This window comes from Panthera pardus, unplaced genomic scaffold (assembly GCF_024362965.1).
Source record: "Panthera pardus isolate Hobbes unplaced genomic scaffold, ASM2436296v1 HiC_scaffold_25, whole genome shotgun sequence".
NCBI classification, from domain to species: Eukaryota; Metazoa; Chordata; class Mammalia; order Carnivora; family Felidae; genus Panthera; species Panthera pardus.
In genome coordinates this window covers 86,165,618-86,185,354 of record NW_026526821.1, presented here as the reverse complement: position 1 = coordinate 86,185,354, position 19,737 = coordinate 86,165,618, and the positions used below count along the sequence as shown (strand labels likewise).

Here is a 19,737-nt window from a genome sequence, read left to right as displayed (position 1 = left end):
ATAGAAGATTTTTATGCCCTTAGGGTGGTTCTCTAGTAAGTCAGACTTTGATCACTGTGGCTCACATCAAGTCCATCCAAAGGCCTTAGGTACCAGAGAGTGTGGGCCTTATGTGCTGAAAATCCAAGCTTTCACCTACTATATTTATCTAGATATCTAGGTAAAATACTAGATATATTAGATATCTAACATAATCAGCATCTAATACTTAGTTACCTCCCTCTATACACCTGACAGAGGGAAGTAGAAACCAATGAAATTAACTTCCTTGGGCACTATTACAGGCTGAATTGTAACCTCCCCAAAAGATATGTTGAAGTCCTAACCCCAGTATCTCGGAATGTATCCTTATTTGGAAATAGAGTCATTGCAGATGTAATTAATTAAATTAAGATGAGGTCATTCTGGAGTAGGGTGAGTCCCTAATCCAATATGATTGGTGTCCTTATAAGAAGAAGGAATAAAAAAAAAAAGAAAGAAAAAAGAAAAAACCATGGGCACCTGGGTGGCTCAGCTGGTTAGGCATCCAACTTCGGCTCGGGTCATAATCTCATGGCTTGTGAGTTTGAGCCCCACATTGGTCTCTGTGCTGACAGCTCAGAGCCTGGAGCCTGCTTCGGATTCTGTGTCTACCTCTCTCTCTGCCCCTTGCCTACTCATGCTCGCTCTCTCTCTCTCTCTCAAAAATAAGTAGACATAAAAAAAAAAATAAAAGATTAAAAAAAAAAGAAGATGGCACATGAAGACACACACAGGAGTTAAGCAGCAGCAAGCCAAAGGATGCCTAAGACTGCCAGCAAACCACCAGAAGCTAGAAAGAGGCAAGGAAGGAGTCCCCTACAGGTTTTAGAGGGATTCTGGCCATGCCAACACCTTGATTTCGGGTTTCTGGCCTCCAGAACTGTGAGACATCCAATTTCTATTATTTTAAGCCACCCAGTTTGCAGGACTTTGTTATGGCAGCCCTAGGAAATGAATACAGGTACTTTAATTCTTCCACTGTGTATCAGTAGCAACAAGCAAACTGGTGATTTGCTGTCAAAATTCCAACATGGCCTAACTTAGCCGCTGGCTCCACTATGAGACAGCTTTCCGAGTGAAATACTCCACAGGGTTCTTTTGGAGCTTCAGTATTGAAAAAATTTTGGATGGTGCCCAAACTCTGCAGTTGACTTTAACACAAACTGCATTGCTGAGGGACGTTACTGTGGGATTAAAACTAATATCTAACAAGATGAATCGATGGAGGGATTTGCAAAGATGTTTCAGCTTATCAATTAACATTCTTAGTGACTCATTCTTCCCGGAAAAAGATAAGCTGAGAAAATTTGTTCTGGTTAGCCCTAAAGTCACTGTATTGATCAAATTCCAAGGCATAATGTACTATTATCCATTCTGGGAAGCCAAAGGAGTCTCAGGAGGGATTCTTGTGGCAGCAAAGGAAACAGGGGTGATGTAGGAAAGAATAACAAAAATGAGCAGCTAGAAACAGGTGTTAGATCACAATCAATGAAATATTATTCAGTTATTACAATAATCAGGAAGGTAATAATGTCAAAAACTGGAATACAATACAGTGGAATATTGTAGGTTCACAACCTCCTCAGGAGCTTTCTGGGTATAATCTGAAACTTAGCCCCACAGGCAGAGAACAGGCAGAGACTGAAGAAAGAGGCAGGCCACTCCACGTCTGTAGGTGACACTTTTAACATTAGCAAAAGGAACTTACATATGAGGCTCGTCTTGGGCTGCAGCAAGACAAACTGATCCCTGCACTCATCCTCCAAATCTTAAAAGTTTATAAAGAGGTCCTAAATGGGCTCAGTCACATACACTGTGCAGCTGTCTTCAACACATTGCCATCTCAGGGCTATATCCTTGGAGCAGCCTCTGGGAGCATAAGTGGGACCCACATTCCAAAAGCAGGAGAGGGAGTGAGGAGCCTTCGATTGGCCAGGTCCAGCTTATGGGTCAGTCAGTGGTCATGTCTTTTTTGATGATGATCCCCCAACAAATACTAATCAGCAATAAAAAAGGAATCAAGGAACAAACTGCTGATACTTACAGCAACAAGGATGGATTGCCAAAAATATAACACCCAGCAAAAGAAGCCAGACGTAAAAGAGTACATATTCTATGATGCCATTAATAGAATGCTCTAGAACAGTTGAAGCTAATCCATGGTAATAACAATCAGAAGAGAGGTTACATTTCTGGGGTGGAGTGGAAGTAGCATGGGAACTGACTAGGAAGAGCATAAATGAACTTCCTGGAGTGAGGAAATGTTCTAGCTTCTTTAAAAAAAAAAAAAGTTTATTTATTTATTTTGAGGGGAGGGAGGGCATGAGCAGAGGAGGGGCAGACAGACAGGGAGATAGAGAGAATTCCAAGCAGGCTCTGCACTGACAGCACAGATCTATGCAGAGTTCAGTCCTACAAACTGTGAGATCATGACCCAAGTTGAAATCAAGAGTTGGATGTTTAAGCAACTGAGCCACCCAGGTGCCCCTGTTCTATCTATCTTGATAGAGGAGTAGGTTATATGGTCCATATATTTGTCAAAACTCATCTACCAGTAACCTTAAGAGTGGTGCATTTCACTATATGTAAATTAAACATCTATTTTAAAAATCTTTTAAATATTTGAATACGGTAGCTTTAAAAATTTTTTTTTAATGTTTATTTATTTTTGAGACAGAGACAGAGCATGAACGGGGGAGGGTCAGAGAGAGAGGGAGACACAGAATCTGATACAGGCTCCAGGCTCTGAGCAGTCAGCACAGAGCCCAACACGGGACTCGAACTCATGGACCGCGAGATCATGACCTGAGCCAAAGTCGGACGCTTAACCGACTGAGCCACCTAGGTGCCCCTGGTAGCCTTTAAAATATATTTTCAGAGCACCTGGGTGGCTCAGTCAGTTGAGCATTCAACTTCATCTCAGGTCATGACCTCATGGTTCGTGGGTTCTAGCCCCGCATCAGGCTCTGCACTGACAGCTCAGAGCTTGGAAGCCTGCTTTGGATTCTGTGTCTCGCTCTCTCTCTCTGCCCCTCCCCACCTTATGCTCTCTCTCTCAAAAATAAAATAAACACAAAAACATTTTGTTTTTAGAAATGTATCATATGGTCATTGTAGAGATTTGGGAAATTAAAAAAAAAAGAATTAAGAAGAAAATTAAAACAGCCATAATTCCACCATCTAGAATAAATGATTTTAATATGCCACAAAATATAATATAAACATGTTAGCAAAGTGAAGATTATAATGAATACATAACTGTTATTTATGCTTATTACTACTGTTTGAAAATTATTATACATGTGAGTAGGGTCTAAAATAAAATGATGGACAACAACTGGGAATTACAATATTGTGACTATGTTGTGTTTTTCCTACTCTTTAAAAAATCTTTTATCTGTCCAATAAATAACAGCGATGATGGAAAACAGGCCCTAGGAGGAAAGATGAGAGCAACTGAGGTAATTTTCCTCGAGTGGAAAGTACACTAAAAGGTCACCTGGTTACAGGCTTTGCATATCGGAAGCCTGTGAGCTTACTGCAGACAGAAAGACTGTCCCATTAACTTTGAGTCCCCTGAGCCAAGTACCACATCTGGCACAAAGTCAGGACACCGTAAAACTTTCTTTTTTTAAATTTTTAATGTTTATTTATTTCTGAGAGAGAGATAGAGAGCAAGTGGGGGAGGGGCAGAGAGGTAGGAAGACACAGAATCTGAAGCAGGCTCCAGGCTCTGAGCTGTCAGCAAAGAGCGGGGCTCGAACCCACCAATGGCAAGATCATGACCTGAGCCAAAGTCAGACGCTTAACCGACTGAGCCATCCAGGCACCCCTAAAGGAAATGAATTTTAAAATAATGCATAGGGATTTGGAGTAGATATGGGCAAGGTTTTGACTGTCAGGGATGATGAAGAAAATTGTAGAATGTCTAATGTAAAACAATGTCATGAGTATATTACCATTTGTTCAAGATAGTTTACACGTCTATCTTCCTAAAGGAGGCCATTTAACACTGGTGGAAACTCTGGGTCTCTCCAGGTGTAAGATTCTATTGCTATTATTTCTGCTGAGAAGACCAGGAACCAGAACCACCTGCCTGTTCAGATAACCTTATTTGGGTGGGAGAAGGAGAGCAGATGGCCAGCCTCAGGTAGAGCCTATTTGCAGCTGGGAGGCTCAGCTTCCACAAGAGCATTGAACTTTGTGGAACTCTCAAAGGGATCCAATTCCCTGCCTGTCCCAAAGATCAGATAATGAAACTCTGAGGAGTCCAGTCACAGCCAAAAACAGGAGGCAGATGACAAGACCATATGGCTAACAAACACCCTTGATAAGCCTGATGAGGTTACACCAAAATGTGAATGGCACTTGTCTCCCAAAGGTAGAACCTGTGGGGTTTTTCTTTTTCTTTTTTATTTGCAGAAAATTCCTAAAATGAACATGTAGTACCCCCACAGAGATAAAACTACAACTTATTTCTGTATCTCAGGATGTCACACAGATTAAATGGATTATCTTTTGAATTAATTTTCAGGGTCAAGTTACTCACCACCCCTGAAAGAATTAAAATAGTGCTTAAAAAAAAAAAAAAAAAGGAAAGAAAGAAACTGCCTTTTCATTTCCTTCTCTCTCCCCTCTGTTAAGCAAACAATCCTCTGTAAAGTCAACAGTCCCTGCATACACATCCTGTACCTGTCTGTGCCTGGCACCAGGTAGGGTGAGGCACTCCCCAACTTACCATGGCCGTGACTCTAGATCAGGATCAGAGTTCAGTCACCCAAGCAGAAGTTCCTCTGTGATAAAAGCAGAGGGGAAATTACTGTGATGAGAGATGTAGCATTAAAATCATTAAACAGGATAACTTGTAGTTACACAAAGTTAAACAATTAGGAAATAGCATCCACTTTCATCAGAAGGTCAGCTGTTGATGAGCCAAAGATAGAAAGGTCAGGGTAATAATTAAAGACAAACTGCTCAAACAGGCAAATGTATCACTCCAACAAAATACTTCCCTACCTGCTCTTCTGTTTGGAGATAACACATTACAGAAGTGATTGCTATTGTTTGTTAGGATGAAGTATATTACTTGTACTCAAGCCATACCTGGATTCTGAACTGTAAGCTCTAGTGGAGAAGAGGTGTCTCCTTGGAGAAAAGATAATCCAACTGCATTAGGGAGAAGTATCGCACTCCAACCCACACTCTGTGCGTGTGTGTGCGTGTGTGTGATGGTTAGTGGCCCAGCCAACATTAGACTTGTCATTTCCAGATGACCTCTCCCTGCCGCTCTCTCAGGACATACAGGTGCTTCTTCCCTATACACTCAGCTTTGTGTTTGGTTCTCTTCAGCAAGGTCGCTCAGATCTTCACACATGTACTCAGTCATTCAAAGGCAAGGAGAGCCTTGATTGTAGGCTACGAGTCCTGGCCTCATGATAGATAGGCAGGTCTCTGAGGGATAGGCCAACTGACTTCCTGTTTCCATATCTGAGTCCTATGGGAAAGGTTTCTTTCCTAAGCATTTTGTTAGCTCCCTGATCCTCAAAAGAATCATCCTGGAACCATAAGCATGGGCATCATCTGGGAGCAGTCTCAGGCCCCCACTCCACACCTACTGCCAGAATCTGCATTTTAACAAAATTCCCCCAATACCTGTCTGCACAGTAGTTTGAAAAGCATTGGCCTAGACCGCCCTACCAAGCAGCACTTTTCAATTATTCCCTGAGAATAACTAAATCCTGCTTAACCCATTTTATTACCAATTGAGTCAGGTCTGTTCACCTTCACTTCTTATCTTGCAGCTCTCCTGAGGCTCAGCTCCATTCTTCCTTGTCTCCCATCACTCACTGCACACTTCCCTTATAGCTACATAGGGGCTCAATTCCTTCCTGAGGGGAATGCCAACTTCTTCTGGGGCACAGCCTGAGCAAAGGTGCAGAGGTGGGAATGAGCAGTGGCCTTAGGGACAATGAAGAGATGAGGCTGCTGGAGCAGAGGTCTCATTTGAGGGAAGGTTCAGAGATAAGGTTGGAAAAGCAGGTGGGGATTGATTAGGCAAGGCCTCCTATGCCCAACTGAGGAGTCGGACTTGATCTGTAGGTAATGGTAAAATAGTGGAAAGGTTTTGGTTTTTGCAGAGAAATGATATAACAAAAGGCATGCTTCAGCAAGGCTCTATTCTACAGGGTAGACAGGAGTGAGAGATAGGAAGGTCAGGAAATCTTGAGAAAGCGCTAAGGAACAGACACAGGCAGAAGCCTGGGCAGGGTGTGGCATCTGGAACAGGATATATATGGAAAATATTTGAAAGAAATTCTGTACTGGATTTTGTGGCTCACGAGCTATATGAATTTATTCATTCAATCACCAAACTTTCATAAAGTACCTCTTATATTCTAGGCACTATTCTAGTTGACAGAGATAATATAGCGAATAAGACAAAGAATGTGACTTCAAGGAGCTTTCAAGGAAAGACAGATGACAAATAAACAAATAAATAGGATAATTTCAGATCAGTAAGATGAAAATACAACGGGACAATGCTATAGAACAGGGATCGGCAAACCACAGCTCATGGGCCAAATCTGTATGGCCTACAGGTTAAGAATGGTTTTTACATTTTCAATGGTGGACAAAAAGTTAAAAGAATAATATTTCATGACACATGAACATAATATAAAATTCAAATCTCAGTGTTCATAAATACTTACTGGAGCGTGGTCACACCCATTTATTTACATATTATCTATGGCTGCTTTCAGGCTACAATGAGAGTTTGTGACAGACTACATGGTTCATAGAACTGAAGATATTTAATACCTGGCCCTTCACAGAAAAAGTTTGCTGAATCCTGGGTTGGAAGATGATGTGATCAGGTTACTGAGAAGGAGCTAGCCTGGACAGGGTGACCAGGGAAGTCATCTTCAAGGAGATGATTCTTGAGCTAAGACCTGAATGAGGAGAAGAGGCTCACTATTCAAAGTGCTCGAGGAGAACTATTGCAGGCAGAAGAAACAGTTAATGCAAAGACCCTGAGGCAGCAATGAAGTTACTGTGTTAGAGGAATGAGCAAAAGCGTCATGAACAAGGACCAGAGTGGCATGAGATGGGGTTGGAGTAGAGACAAGACTATCTACAGGGGACAGGAAGGGGTATTTCTTGTCTGTCCAGAATGTGCCAGGGGAAGCTATGAGCAGGGCTCTTTGAAGCTTAGCCTCAAATTTGTCTGGAGGTCTTGTTTCATATCCTTTGAATAATCAAAATGTGCCCATATCTCTCATTAAGTATAATTTATATGTGAGTTGGATTGAGCTTCTGCTAATCTGTGGACAACCTAGCAGATCCAGCTTTAAGAAGCAACTGCCCTCCCTTTGTTTCTATGTGGTTTGGGAATTAAGGTAGTCCTCCCTTATCTGTGGTTTTGCTCAATCACAGTCCAGAGGTCATTCTCCTGCCATCATGTCAGTGGTAGCTTAATGCCACTTCACTGCCTACATCATCCACCTCACTTCATCTCATCACGTAGACACTTTATCATCTCACATCATCACAAGAAGAAGGGTAAGTACAGTACAACCAGATATTTTGCAAGGAAGATCACATTCATGTAACTTTTATTACAGTATATCAATATAATTATCTTAATTTAATATTAGTTCTTGCTGTTAATCTCTTACTGTGCCTAATTTATAAGTTAAACTTTATCATAGGGTCTGTATGTATAGGAAAAACCAGCATATATAGGGATCCACACTACCTGTGGTTTTAGGCATCTACTGGGGTTCTTGGAATGTATCCCCCATGGATAAGGGGGAACTATTGTAATTGCAGTGAGGAAGGGGGCAGGGAAGGGAAACACCTCCTCAAAAAGCCAGCCTTTAATATAAATACTTCCAGTCCTTCTGACCACAGCAAGAGGTGGAAAAAATGCTTGAGCAAAACCTTATGGAAATACTGAGAGCCATTATTCAAAGAGCAAGAAATAATTTACTAAAGGAAAAAAAAATGTATCATACTTGAAAACAGGGTACTTTTAGCCAGACAATCTATTTTGAAACTTGGACAGCACACAGCATAAGTCCATTTATAGAGACAGCTGTTGTATATTTATTATTCACTAGTACCAAATGAGTTTCTCAGTCGATTATAGAAATGAATGCAGAAAATGGTACCCCTTGATTCTGTCATCAGGTATCAGAAAATACGTGTAAAGTGAACCCACACAAACGCTCACTAGCATGTCTGGCACCTGTGGGGTGTGAGTAACTCTCCGCAAGGATGGGCGGGGAGCAGAAAGGAGGGGAAGGAATCACTTAGGTTCCCCTGGTACAGAAGTGTTGCGGGCCTCTTCCTAACAGCACAAAATGATCAGCTCCCAAAGAATGCCAGGCCCTTCTTCCCCGAGCTCAACCTCTAAAAGTCCTCCCACATTTTCCTCCAGCTCACAGAGCCAAGGACTCTTTACAGGAACCCTTTCCTGCCTCAGCTTCCTTGATTCACTCATTCAGTCTCTCTGAAGGCCAGCCTGCAAGTCCATAAACTGAATAATATCACCAGGTCCACAAGGACTCAGACTTAGTGTTGGGGTTTTAAAAGCTTCTTTGCTGCTCATAGGCGGGGCAAAATAATTGGTAACTGTGATGCAGTTTTAGTAAAAAGGCAAACTCTGAGGTTCCGGGCATGGCTCAAATGACCTTCCACCTTGAGGACTCTTCAAGATGGAAAGATGAAGACTGAAGGGACCATATGTTAGTGATACCTGAAAAAAATCTAAGGGTCATGCACTATCTGGGTGGGAAACTGAAATTTCTTTTTTTTTTTTTTTTTAATTTTTTTAACGTTTATTTATTATTGGGAGACAGAGAGACACAGAGCATAAGCAGGGGAGGGGTAGAGAGAGGGGGAGACACAGAACCTGAAGTAGGCTCCAGGCTCTGAGCTGTCAGCACAGAGCCAGATGCGGGGCTCGAACTCACAAACCATGAGATCATGACCTGAGCCGAAGTCGGATGCCCAACCGACTGAGCCACCCAGGTGCCCCTGCAATTTCTTTATAATTATCTGAACTCTACAACTAGGGCTCATGATAGGGCCCCTGAAATTTTTAAGACATAGTTTTAGAGCAACTGAAAGAAAGCTGGGAACTAAACATAAGAGACCTATCCCCGGAGGGGCACCTGGATGGATCAGTCGGTTAAACGTCTGATTCAGCTCAGGCTGGGATCTCAGGGCTCGTGAGTTTGAGCCCTGCATTGAGCTTTCTGCTCTCAGCGCAGAGCCCACCTCAGAGTCTCTTCCCCTCTGTCTCTGCCCCTCCCCCGCACTCTCTCAAACACAAATAAACGTTAAAAGAACAATAAGGAAGAGACCTATCCCAAGAGCAGTTACATAAGGGAACACTAATTTGTAAGTGAGTTCAACTTACTTCAGGAAAGATTACAAAAATTTGCAGAAGTAATTTATGATGGGTTCCTAATGAAAGATTAGATATGTCGAGAACGGATCCATATAGTTTTCTGCTTGGAAGTACGAAAGGAAATTACTACACCATCCCACAAACTGCCCTATTGTATCACCTGCCAGATTCTTATGCCCTTACGGCAGATGCAGGTGCATGGAACAAGGATCTCTGATTTCACGTAATATTTCAGTAGGCCGTTCATGGGGACAGCAGTGTGGTGGATTCCTCCCCGCTCACCCACAATTTTGAAAACAGGCAAATTAGATTGTTTCCTGAGCACTAGACTAGCAAAATGAGCAAATAACCATCAAAACAAAGATATGCAAATTTATTTCGATGAGAAAAAATGGCTCCTGAACTAAAGCTGGCTTGCTGAAAGTATTAGCCTTTTTAAAGAAAGATTCTGTCCATAGGCAATGCAAACGCCACACAAAATCCTGAGAGGCTTGGGGCGCCTGGGTGGCTTAGTCGGTTAAACGTCCGACTTCGGCCCAGGTCATGGTCCCGCAGTTCGTGAGTTTGAGCCCCGCGTCAGGCTCTGTGCTGACAGCTCGGAGCCTGGAGCCTGCTTCAGATTCTGTGTCTCCCTCCCTCTCTGCCCCTCCCCAGCTCATGCTCGCACTCTGTCTCTGTCAAAAACAAATAAACTTAAAAAAAACAAAACAAAACATAGAGTATTAAAAAAAAAAAAAATCCTGAGAGGCTTACTCTGAAATATTCATCAAAGCCCTGTACTGAGGAAAGCGTGGCTTGGCCTTAGGAACCAATGGTCCAGAATCAGGTATCTCCCCCTGCTCTGTTACAGATCTAATACCCTTTGCTCTGATTCCGTGATTGCAAAGCAACCCCTGGACTAGAGTTTGGCTTCCCACGTGGACCTGTCTTCAAAGTACAGGGTATTTCTAAGTAACAATTATATTTCTCAATGTAATAAATAAATTATCAGCATGTGTGTGTCTGCATTTGACGGCATGTGTGTGGTGGGCCTGTAAATATGAACCTGCCCCTGAGAGTTGAACCCTTTCTTAGTGTGCTGATGAATGCAATTGCTCTGGTCTTGCTGGATGTGGCACAGTGACGAACTCACCCCAGTACCGGATGCTCCCCTTGAGATCCCACCTTAACTTGGTGGCCTCCATTCAGATTTATGACATTGACCCAGGTCCCAGGACAGGCAACCAGAACGTTCTTTATGAAAGGATTTGCTGTCCTTGTGGCACATTCTTACTGAATCCCTCTCTTCCCTGGAAGATCACATGTGAGTGAGTCACTCATCATTTTTCTATGGTACGTGGTTTCATTTTACATGCCACAGGATGACAAAATTAAACTTCTAGTCTGGGGATTTGTGAAGGGTGTGACTGGGCCCCGCCCGAGCACTAAGGGCTTTCAAAACTGTCCATGAAATAGGAAAATGAATGTAACCCTTTTCCCTTGGAACTTAGATCCTTCTAAAGTTAAAGGAAGTCTTGTTGCCGTGATGGGGTTTGAGTCTGGAGAAATAAGAATTTTCAAACATTTAATCAAAAACAAAGTGTGTTAAGCTAAATGAAGGCAGGTGAATTTGGAAACCTGTCTGCTAAGCAATCTCGAGGAAGAATCTATTCCAACCCAGGACCTGGCAAATAACTTACTGACATCTTTTGTCCAAATTTTAGCCACTTATTCACAGCACTGTGGGGGACAATAATAGTAATTTCAATCCGCAAATGATTTTAAAACACATGTTTTACATTGAATTTAAAATATCCCCACTCCTCTACCATTTCCACGTCATGCCAAAGTCTATTAAAGTTTTTTCTTTACTCCAACGATTCCTTTGTCCAAAAGGCAGGGGGAAGGAGGGAAGGTACATTTATTAATACTCCTTTACATTATCTTAATTAATCTACCCAGTAACTTTTGCAGTCATGATTTTTTTTTTAATGTTTGTTTATTTTTGAGAGAGAGACAGAGTGCGAGCAGGAAAGGAGCAAAGAGAGAGGCAGACACAGAATCTGAAGCAGGGTCCAGGCTCTGAGCTGTCAGCACAGTGCCCGATGTGGGGCTCGAACTCTTGAACCGAGAGATCATGACCCGAGCCAAAGTCGGATGCTTAACCGACTGAGCCACCCAGGTGTCCCTGGAGTCATGATTATTATCTCCACTTTACAATCCAGCTGGATGACATAATAATGAAAGCTGCCTATGGTGAGTTCTATATTGTATTAAGAGATAAGATTAGAAAAATAAAAAGGCAGCTGAGATGGCCTAAGCGCTGGCTGGGAGACTGGCTGGGTCCTGTACTCTTAGTTCAATGCTTGCCTTGCTAAATGTCTCTGTACCTCACATAATACCTCAGTTTCCCCAGGCACAAGCTTCGAGTAGGGCACAATCAAAGCAAATTCTGATAAACTTTGTAAATGTGTAGCTCCCCTGCCTTGTTTCTCTGGGTAGTGTATTTAGCCTGCATAGTAAAAGGCTTCGGATTTTCCTAAGTGATTTTCTTCTTGTTATCTGAGCAACTCCCAGTCCCACCTGTGGACTGGACATTTGGCATTCTCACTGGCTGGTCTTTTGTTGGTGGCAGTGTTTTTTTGTTTTCTCTAACTCTTACGCCTTTTACTTGCAAACAAACTGTTTGAACTCCCCTGGTCTCGGGGCAGTGAACATAGAAACAAGAAGTTGATGTACTGACAATGCTGATTATTGCTCTTAATCATGGGACTTACATGATAGTTTCACTGATGTTTCATGCACATTTGTCCATTCATTCATTCAATAAACATTATTGGAATGCTTGCCCCATTCCAGAGACCATTTTAGGTGCTAAAAGGCATATCTTAATTTCCACCTATAGACCCTGCAGGCAGAAAATATCCCCTATGCTCTGCCTATTCAAGAGTAGTCTATCATTTAAAAAGAAATCCTGGAGGCTGCTAGAGATAATTCCATTGAACTTGCTTCCCATTGCAGGGACTCTCTACAAAAGGTTCCTGAATGGTCACCTCCAGCCTTTAGTCATCCTTCTTCTGGTCATGGGACTCACCTGCCACGGGGTGGGCTCTGCCACTGCGGGTGGCTCAGCACCAGGAAAGCTAGCCTTGTATTCCTTACTTTGTGAATTGGAGCTAAAGAGACTTTATTTGTAGATAAATATTTATTGACCACTTAGTTATATTGAGTCCCTATGTGCTTTTATCCATATGGTATCATTTTGCCCTTTCACTGTCCAGTGAACTGGGCCTGATAACGTGAGTTTAGAAAAGTTAAGCATAGTGCCTAAGATCATTTAAGTAGTAGGTGGTACGAGTTGTTTTTTCACAGATCTGCCTGACTCTAGAGACCTTTATATTATACCATGCCAAACGCACACAGGTGTGCATGTGTATATAGGCAGGTGGCAATGCTAGAAGCTTTTAGAGTAACAATGGAATTAAAAACTTGAAATGTCACATTTTTGCTGGGCTAAGTGCTTTCTTGTTCTTTATATCTTTAACAAGCTGGATGCAAAACAAAATCAAACAAAACAAAGTAACAACAAAAATACTCCTCTCCTAGACTTATCTGGTGGAAACTAGCTACCCTTTGGCAGACAACCCCCAGTCCAAAGTGTTGTACAAGACTGTTGGCTATTTGGAGAGAAAGCACATTTCTAACCCACACGCCCCTGCCCAGTTCACCCACCCAGCCTCTCTGGTGTGAGAATAACTCAACACGGCTCTGTGATAACATCTCTCAGAGCAGACACATGGTCAAAGTGGTGCCATCCCTAGGGAGAGACATAAGGATTCCAACCAGGCACCTTCTGTGTCCACCTTCCCCACCCCCCAGAGTCAGAGACGGATGCATCATGCTCTTAGAGTAGTCTGAATTGAGTATCAAAGGAGGTTAGAAATAATGACCCCATTTTGTTATGTGTATCCTAATGCCAGCAATATTTTTAAAATTTTTAATGTTTATTTAATTTTGAAAGAGACAGAGAGACAGAGCACAAGTGGGAGAGGGGCAGAGAGAGAGAGGGAGATACAGAATCTGAAGCAGGCTCCAGACTCCGGGCTGTCAGCACAGAGCCTGACATAGGATGCTCAACCAACTGAGCCACCCAGACCCCCCCTAATGCCAGCAATATTAAGACTATCCAGTACATACCAGTAGAGAGAAAAATGGAATGCCAGAAATAGCTCTTCTGGCTTACGCTATGAACCAAAAACATTACAGGCTTTCATTTAAAGCCTAGGATGGGTTTGGCACAGCTATGACATGTTTTCTCAAGCCCTAGATGGCAGTTACTTATGCTATGTGCTATGGCAGTGACCTCTAGACTCAAAACAAGTATTTTTTCGATCTTCCAGAGTTGATTCTCCCCTATTTCAGGTCAAAATGTCCACCAAACCACAGGTGAGAGAGTAATTTCAAGGTTGAGATATAAGTGCCCAAAGAAAGCAGGAGCAGAAATGGGAGGAAACACTTGCCTCCAGAAAGAGCTCATTCCTGACAGTGTAGGACTGTCAGGGTAGAGAAGACTTCGGAGAATGCCCAACCCACCCCTTCAGTTTGCAGATGGGAAACAGCCCTGTCTACACGTAAGTGGTGGGTCTGGCCTCTGGGTAATGTGCACGGTAATAACGGGTTGGGTTCTCTCGCCTGACCTGAGGTGGGCAGCACGGGTTCCCCCGAGGACGGGAGAATCCATGCCATCCTTCTGACGAGAGACAGAACAGGAAGGTCCACAGTGAGGGTGGTATAGCCAGCCTCGTGGTCTAACTGCTAATTTTACATGATGGCCTTCAGACAGGCAGGAACTCTTCCTTCAAAGACCATGTCATATTTCCTCCATCGCAAAGTGGCTGCAGCCTGGAGCCCAACCGCTTGGGTTTATAACTCTCCTAAACACACTCATAGCTATTTGACCTGGGGCAAGTTATTATTTCTCTGCACTTCAGTTTCCTCATTAGTAACAGGGAATTATTTTTTCATGTTTATTTATTTTTGAGAGAGAGAGAGAGAAAGAGAGACAGACAGAGACACAGAATCTGAAGCAGGCTCCAGGCTCCGAGCTCAAATTCACGAACCATGAGATCATGACCTGAGCTGAAGTCGGAGGCTTAACCGACTGAGCCACCCAGGTGCGCCAACATGGAATTCATAACAATAGTTACTTTATAGGGTTGTTGCAAAGATTAATCAAGTCATTACATCATATGAAATATTTAGAATGGTACACACATTATGTACTCAACAACGTTAGCTATTCTTTTTATTACTCTATTCTCTCCAAGTAACCTTTACTGCCACATCTACATATTCTAGCATTACCTGTATAGTGAGCTGTGTAAGGTATGGGTTACCAACTCTACCCTTATTAAAAACACCTGAGAGGTACAGAGTTCAGCTTTCACGTCTACCGACACGTCAAACCACATTTCCCGCATGTTTCCTTTGGCCACCAAGTCTGTGTGTGTCTGTCCTCTGACAAGATCATGGTCCTCACAGCTGTCTGAATTCTAAGATGGCACCCCCCCTGGACTCTGCTCACCAGATTTCCATCCTGGGCCCTCACTTTCCAGGGGTTGGAGGTGGTGACGAGGCAGAGGACATACTAACTGTAGAGAAGCATGAGAGAGGGAAATTTAGGTGGGGATGGAAATGTTCCTTATCTCGACTGAGGCAATAGTACCCAGCTGTATGCGTTCGTCAAAACTTACTGAATTCACCTCATACCTATTACGATGGCAACTATAAAAAACGCACACAGAGAAAAAAGTGTTGGTGAAGATGTGGAGAAATTGGGACACTTGCATACTACTGTAAGAATGTAAAACGGCACAGGGGTGCTTTGGTGGCTCAGTGAGTTGAGTGTCCGACTTCAGCTCTGGTCATGATCTTGCGGTTCATGGGTTCAAGCCCTGCACTGGGCTCGGTGCTGTCAGTGCGAAGCACACTTTGGATCCTCTGTTCCCCTCTCTCTCTGCCCCTCCCCTGCTCACGCTCTCAAAAACTTAAAAAAAAAAACCAAGAATGTGAAATGGTACAGCCACTGTGAAAATCAGTATGGCAGTTCCCCCCTCCCAAAATAAAAATAGAATAATTACCATAAGGTCCAGGAATTCCACTTCTGGGTATATATTCTAAATATATATACTTCTGGGTACATAGGTATTCAAAAGAACTGAAAAGCAGAACCTTGAAGAAATATTTGTATACCCATGTTCGCAACAGCATTATTCACAGTAGCCAAAAGGTGGAACCACATGCAACCCATGTCTCAATTGACGGGTGGATGGATAAGCAAAATCTGGTACATATATACACAAAATGGAGTATTATTCAGCCTTAAAGAGTAAGGAAATTTGGCATGTGCTACAACATTGATAAACCTTAAGGACATTGTGTTAAGTGAAATAAGCCAGTAATAAAAGTCATAAATACTATATAATTCCACTCATTTTAGGTGCTTAGAGAAGTCAGATTCATAAGACAGAAAGTAGAATGGCAGTGTCAGGTGGTGAAAGAAGGAAGGAATAAGAAGTTATAGTCTAGCAGGTACAAAGTTTCAGTTTAACAAAATGAAGAGTTCTGTGATTAGACAGTGGTGATGGTTGTAAAACACTGTCAATATGCTTAATGCCACTGAACTATATACACTTAAAATGGTCAGGATGGTAAATTTTATCCTATGTCTATTTTACCAAAATTTTTAAAAATAATTTTTTAAAATGTGAAGTCTTTAAAAAAAAAAAACAACACCTCCTTGGGGGCACCTGGGTGGTTCGGTTGGTTAAGCGTCCAACTTCAGTGCAGGTCATGATCCCACGGTTCATGGGTTTGAGCCCCACATTGGGCTCTGTGCTGACGGCTCGGAGCCTGGAGCCCACTTCAGATTCGGTTTCCCTCTTTCTCTTCTCCTCCCCTGCTCATGCTCTCTCTCTTTCTCAAAAATAAATAAACATTTAAAAAAGTTAAAAAAAAAAAAACTCACTAAACTAACCAGTTAAGACCTGTGCATTTTATTGTATGTAAATTATACCTCAATAAAATAATATACATCTCTACAGCTTAAGAGGCCAAGGTCTCAGCTTTGTATGCTGATAGTACCCTCTCAGGGCAAGCACGTTGCTCTTACCCTTCATTTAGCAATACCCACTTTTAAGGCAAAACCTCACTCTGTGGAACCTAAAATTCCATATAGCTTTTGAACAGCATCATGGGCAAAATCATGTCTCCTCAGGTATAACAATTATTTAAAGAGAAAATCTGTTCCTTGTGGTTAGGTTTTGCCAACAGGTTACATTATGTTTACTGACCCATTTTCAGAGTTATTTTGGAATCAGAGGACTTCAAGGAAAAGTGAATGGTCACTTTATTCCATGTTCCTTCTTCAGAAATACCAGAAATAAACTATTCCAGGCAAGTGAGAATCTGATGCAGAAACCACAACTGGTCACAAGCTCCTGCACCGATCTCCAGTTCTGGTCTGTTCTAGCATCATGTCTTCATGTGACCTTCTGCACTTGGGTCACCCCGGCCTCTCCTTATGAATCATAGTTCAGGCTGCCATGTCCCAAGGCCCAGATTCCAAGGTCTTGGTATCTTTTCTTGTGTCAGCAAGCATGAGTCTTAGAGATAAGGCAAGAGGAGGACCTCTTCAGAAAAAAGAACCCTGAATCTAGCATCTACTCTTTCTCTTACACTCCTTCCCAGAGAACTAAAATCCACTCCATCTTTCTTTACAAAAGCCTTGCGATGCAGGAAGGGAACAGACATCTGGATCTGAATGAGAAACTGAAGCACAGGAAAGAAGGAGTCAGTGAGAAACCAGACATGCAGCCAGCCTCCGTGTTGTCTGGCTGGTTTTATTTATTTGTAGGTAGGAAAACAGAGTACAATGCAGTCCAATCCTTTCCTTATCAACACCACCACTTTTTGCCCAGGAGGGAAGAAAAACTCTCTTCCCAGATGCACAGAGAAAGCTTTGAGTTTTCCTTCGTAGATTTACAGTGGCTCAGCCTCCGAGATCTGGAAGTGAGCAGAGAATAAACACTGCTCTCTTAAATGTCACATTTTCTCCTGTCACCTCCCATGCCCTGAAAATATGCAAGTTTGTGGGCAGCTGACAGCCCCTGGAGCAGCCACTCCCTCAGTGGGCCAGGGCGGGGTTCTATTTCCAAATCTTGCCAGAATTCAAGCTGACTCTGGCAGAAGAATACAAAAACAGAACTGTTCAAATTCTTCCACAGTGGATTCTGATTCACGTAGGGAACTTGCTATTTCTGACGTAGCCTCTCCCAATTTTTCATTAAAAACCCGATGAAGGCATGGGGAGGCGCAGGAAGAAACTCCTGGCAAAACTGAAAAGCCTAGGACTGACATGAGATTATGTCAGAAGCCAAGAGTAATAGAAACTAATTTAAGACAGATGGAGAGTGAGTGTGTGTATGTGCATGTGTTTGTATGTGTGTGCATGATAGTGGGGAGATGGGTTATAACTCCCTATCAGCTCTGTCTGATAAGGGGATCCATCCAGAAAACCTCATCCCAGCCCACCAATCCGACTTGAGGAGTTGTGAGATGGGTCTGTTACTGACCCTATTCACCTCCAAATGAGCAAAGAGGTGTTAGGTGGACACAGTCATGGCAAAATGGATGCAGGGAAAGGTGACCAATGAGAAGAACCTTTGCACAAATGCATGCTGGGAAGAGTATATCTCTCTATATCTCTCTATATCTATATATGTAGATATAGATAGATATGTTTATTTATTTATTTACTTATTTATTTATTTAGAGCATGTGATAGAAAGGGAGGGGCAGACAGAGAGAGAGAGAGAGGGAGAGAGAGAAAATCCTAAGCAGGTTCTGTGCTCAGTGCAGAGCCTGACTCATGGCTCGATCATGACCTGAGCTGAAACCAAGAGCTGGACGCTTAACTGACCGAACCACCCAGGTGCCTCTGAAGCATATTTTATATATTTATATATTAAAATAGTACACGCACACACACACACACACAAACAAGGCTACAATCTTTATAATTATCTTTGTGAGATATTTCATTCTTCTTTTGACCTATTTCTTATGATATCTGATATTTATGAAAATTTCCACTTGTCCTCCAAATTTACAAGGGTATCCAAAGCCCAGCCAGCCATATGCTTGCTTGCTTTATTTATGTGTTTATAACATAATATTTGGGTGTAATATTAAGCCTTATTATTGGTTTAACCTGCTTTTTTGTTGTTGTTAAGTAGGCTCCCTGCCCAGCATGGAGCCCAACACAGGGCTTGAACTCACAACCCTGAGATCAAGACCTGAGCTGAGATCAAGAGTCAGACCCTTAACCAACTGAGCCACCCAGGGGCTCCTAACTTGCTTTTTAGATTAGTTATAGGAACACTGAATCTTTCTCCCTTTTTTCAACTCATATCCCTCTTTGTGTATTATCTGTTGGCATTTTTCACCCATTTTCAGCATCTTAGTTCTTTACTAACATTTATAGAAATTATTATGTTATAAAATTTAATATTTTATATCTAAATGTATTATTAAGTATTTTACCAATTTAACATTATCCTTTTAATTCAGTACAGCCAAAATTTGGAAGAAAATTTTCAATCTATCTAGCCATTTTTTTCCTTTGTACTCCTCCCTCTTATTACTTCAGTAGTTGGAAGGTCTCTTTTTTGGTGAAAGATTGGTAACTGTTGAGCTTGGTGATGAATAGATACATTTTACTATTCTCTCACTCTGGTATATGATGGAAAACATCCATAATAAAAACTTTCTTTAAAAGTATCTCTTGGAGTGCCTGGTGGCTCAGTCGGTTGGAGCCTGAGTCAGTTCATGAGGAGTTTAAGCCCCGCATCGGGCTCTGGGTTGACAGCTCAGAACCTGGAGCCTGCTTCAGATTCTGTGTCTCCCCCTCTCTCTCTGTCCCTCCCCCACTCATGCTCTGTCTCTTTCTCTCTCTCAAAAATAAACATAAATAAATAAATAAAATTAAAATATAAATATTTATAGATAAGTTATACCTAAAATCACATCACTTTCTAATTACTTTACTACCTTTTATTATCATATATGTTCTTGTGATTACTTATGTCTATTTTGTCTGGAAACACAATATAATGGTGTACTACTACCTATTTCCAGTTCTAAATTCAGTGACCTAACATTGGTAACTTGAAATCAGTTATGTTGGCATTTATGCCAAAGAAATGGCCATAAATCAGGGTTTTCTTTCTTTGGAGGCCCACCTGTTCAGTTTATCAGCAAAC

General features: G+C 42.1%; 1 protein-coding gene across 3 annotated transcripts in view; it reads right to left on the bottom strand.

Annotated features, from left to right (window-relative positions):
- The window catches only part of ANXA4 (annexin A4), a 160,141-nt gene that overhangs the window by 30,967 nt on the left and 109,437 nt on the right, over positions 1–19,737 (bottom strand). For all 3 annotated transcript variants that reach the window (XM_019440871.2, XM_019440877.2, XM_019440860.2), the window contains one exon: positions 4,760–4,814. In XM_019440871.2, the coding sequence (XP_019296416.1) occupies positions 4,760–4,762 (3 nt within the window). In that variant the 5' untranslated portion in view covers positions 4,763–4,814. The remainder of the gene's footprint in view (positions 1–4,759; positions 4,815–19,737) is intronic.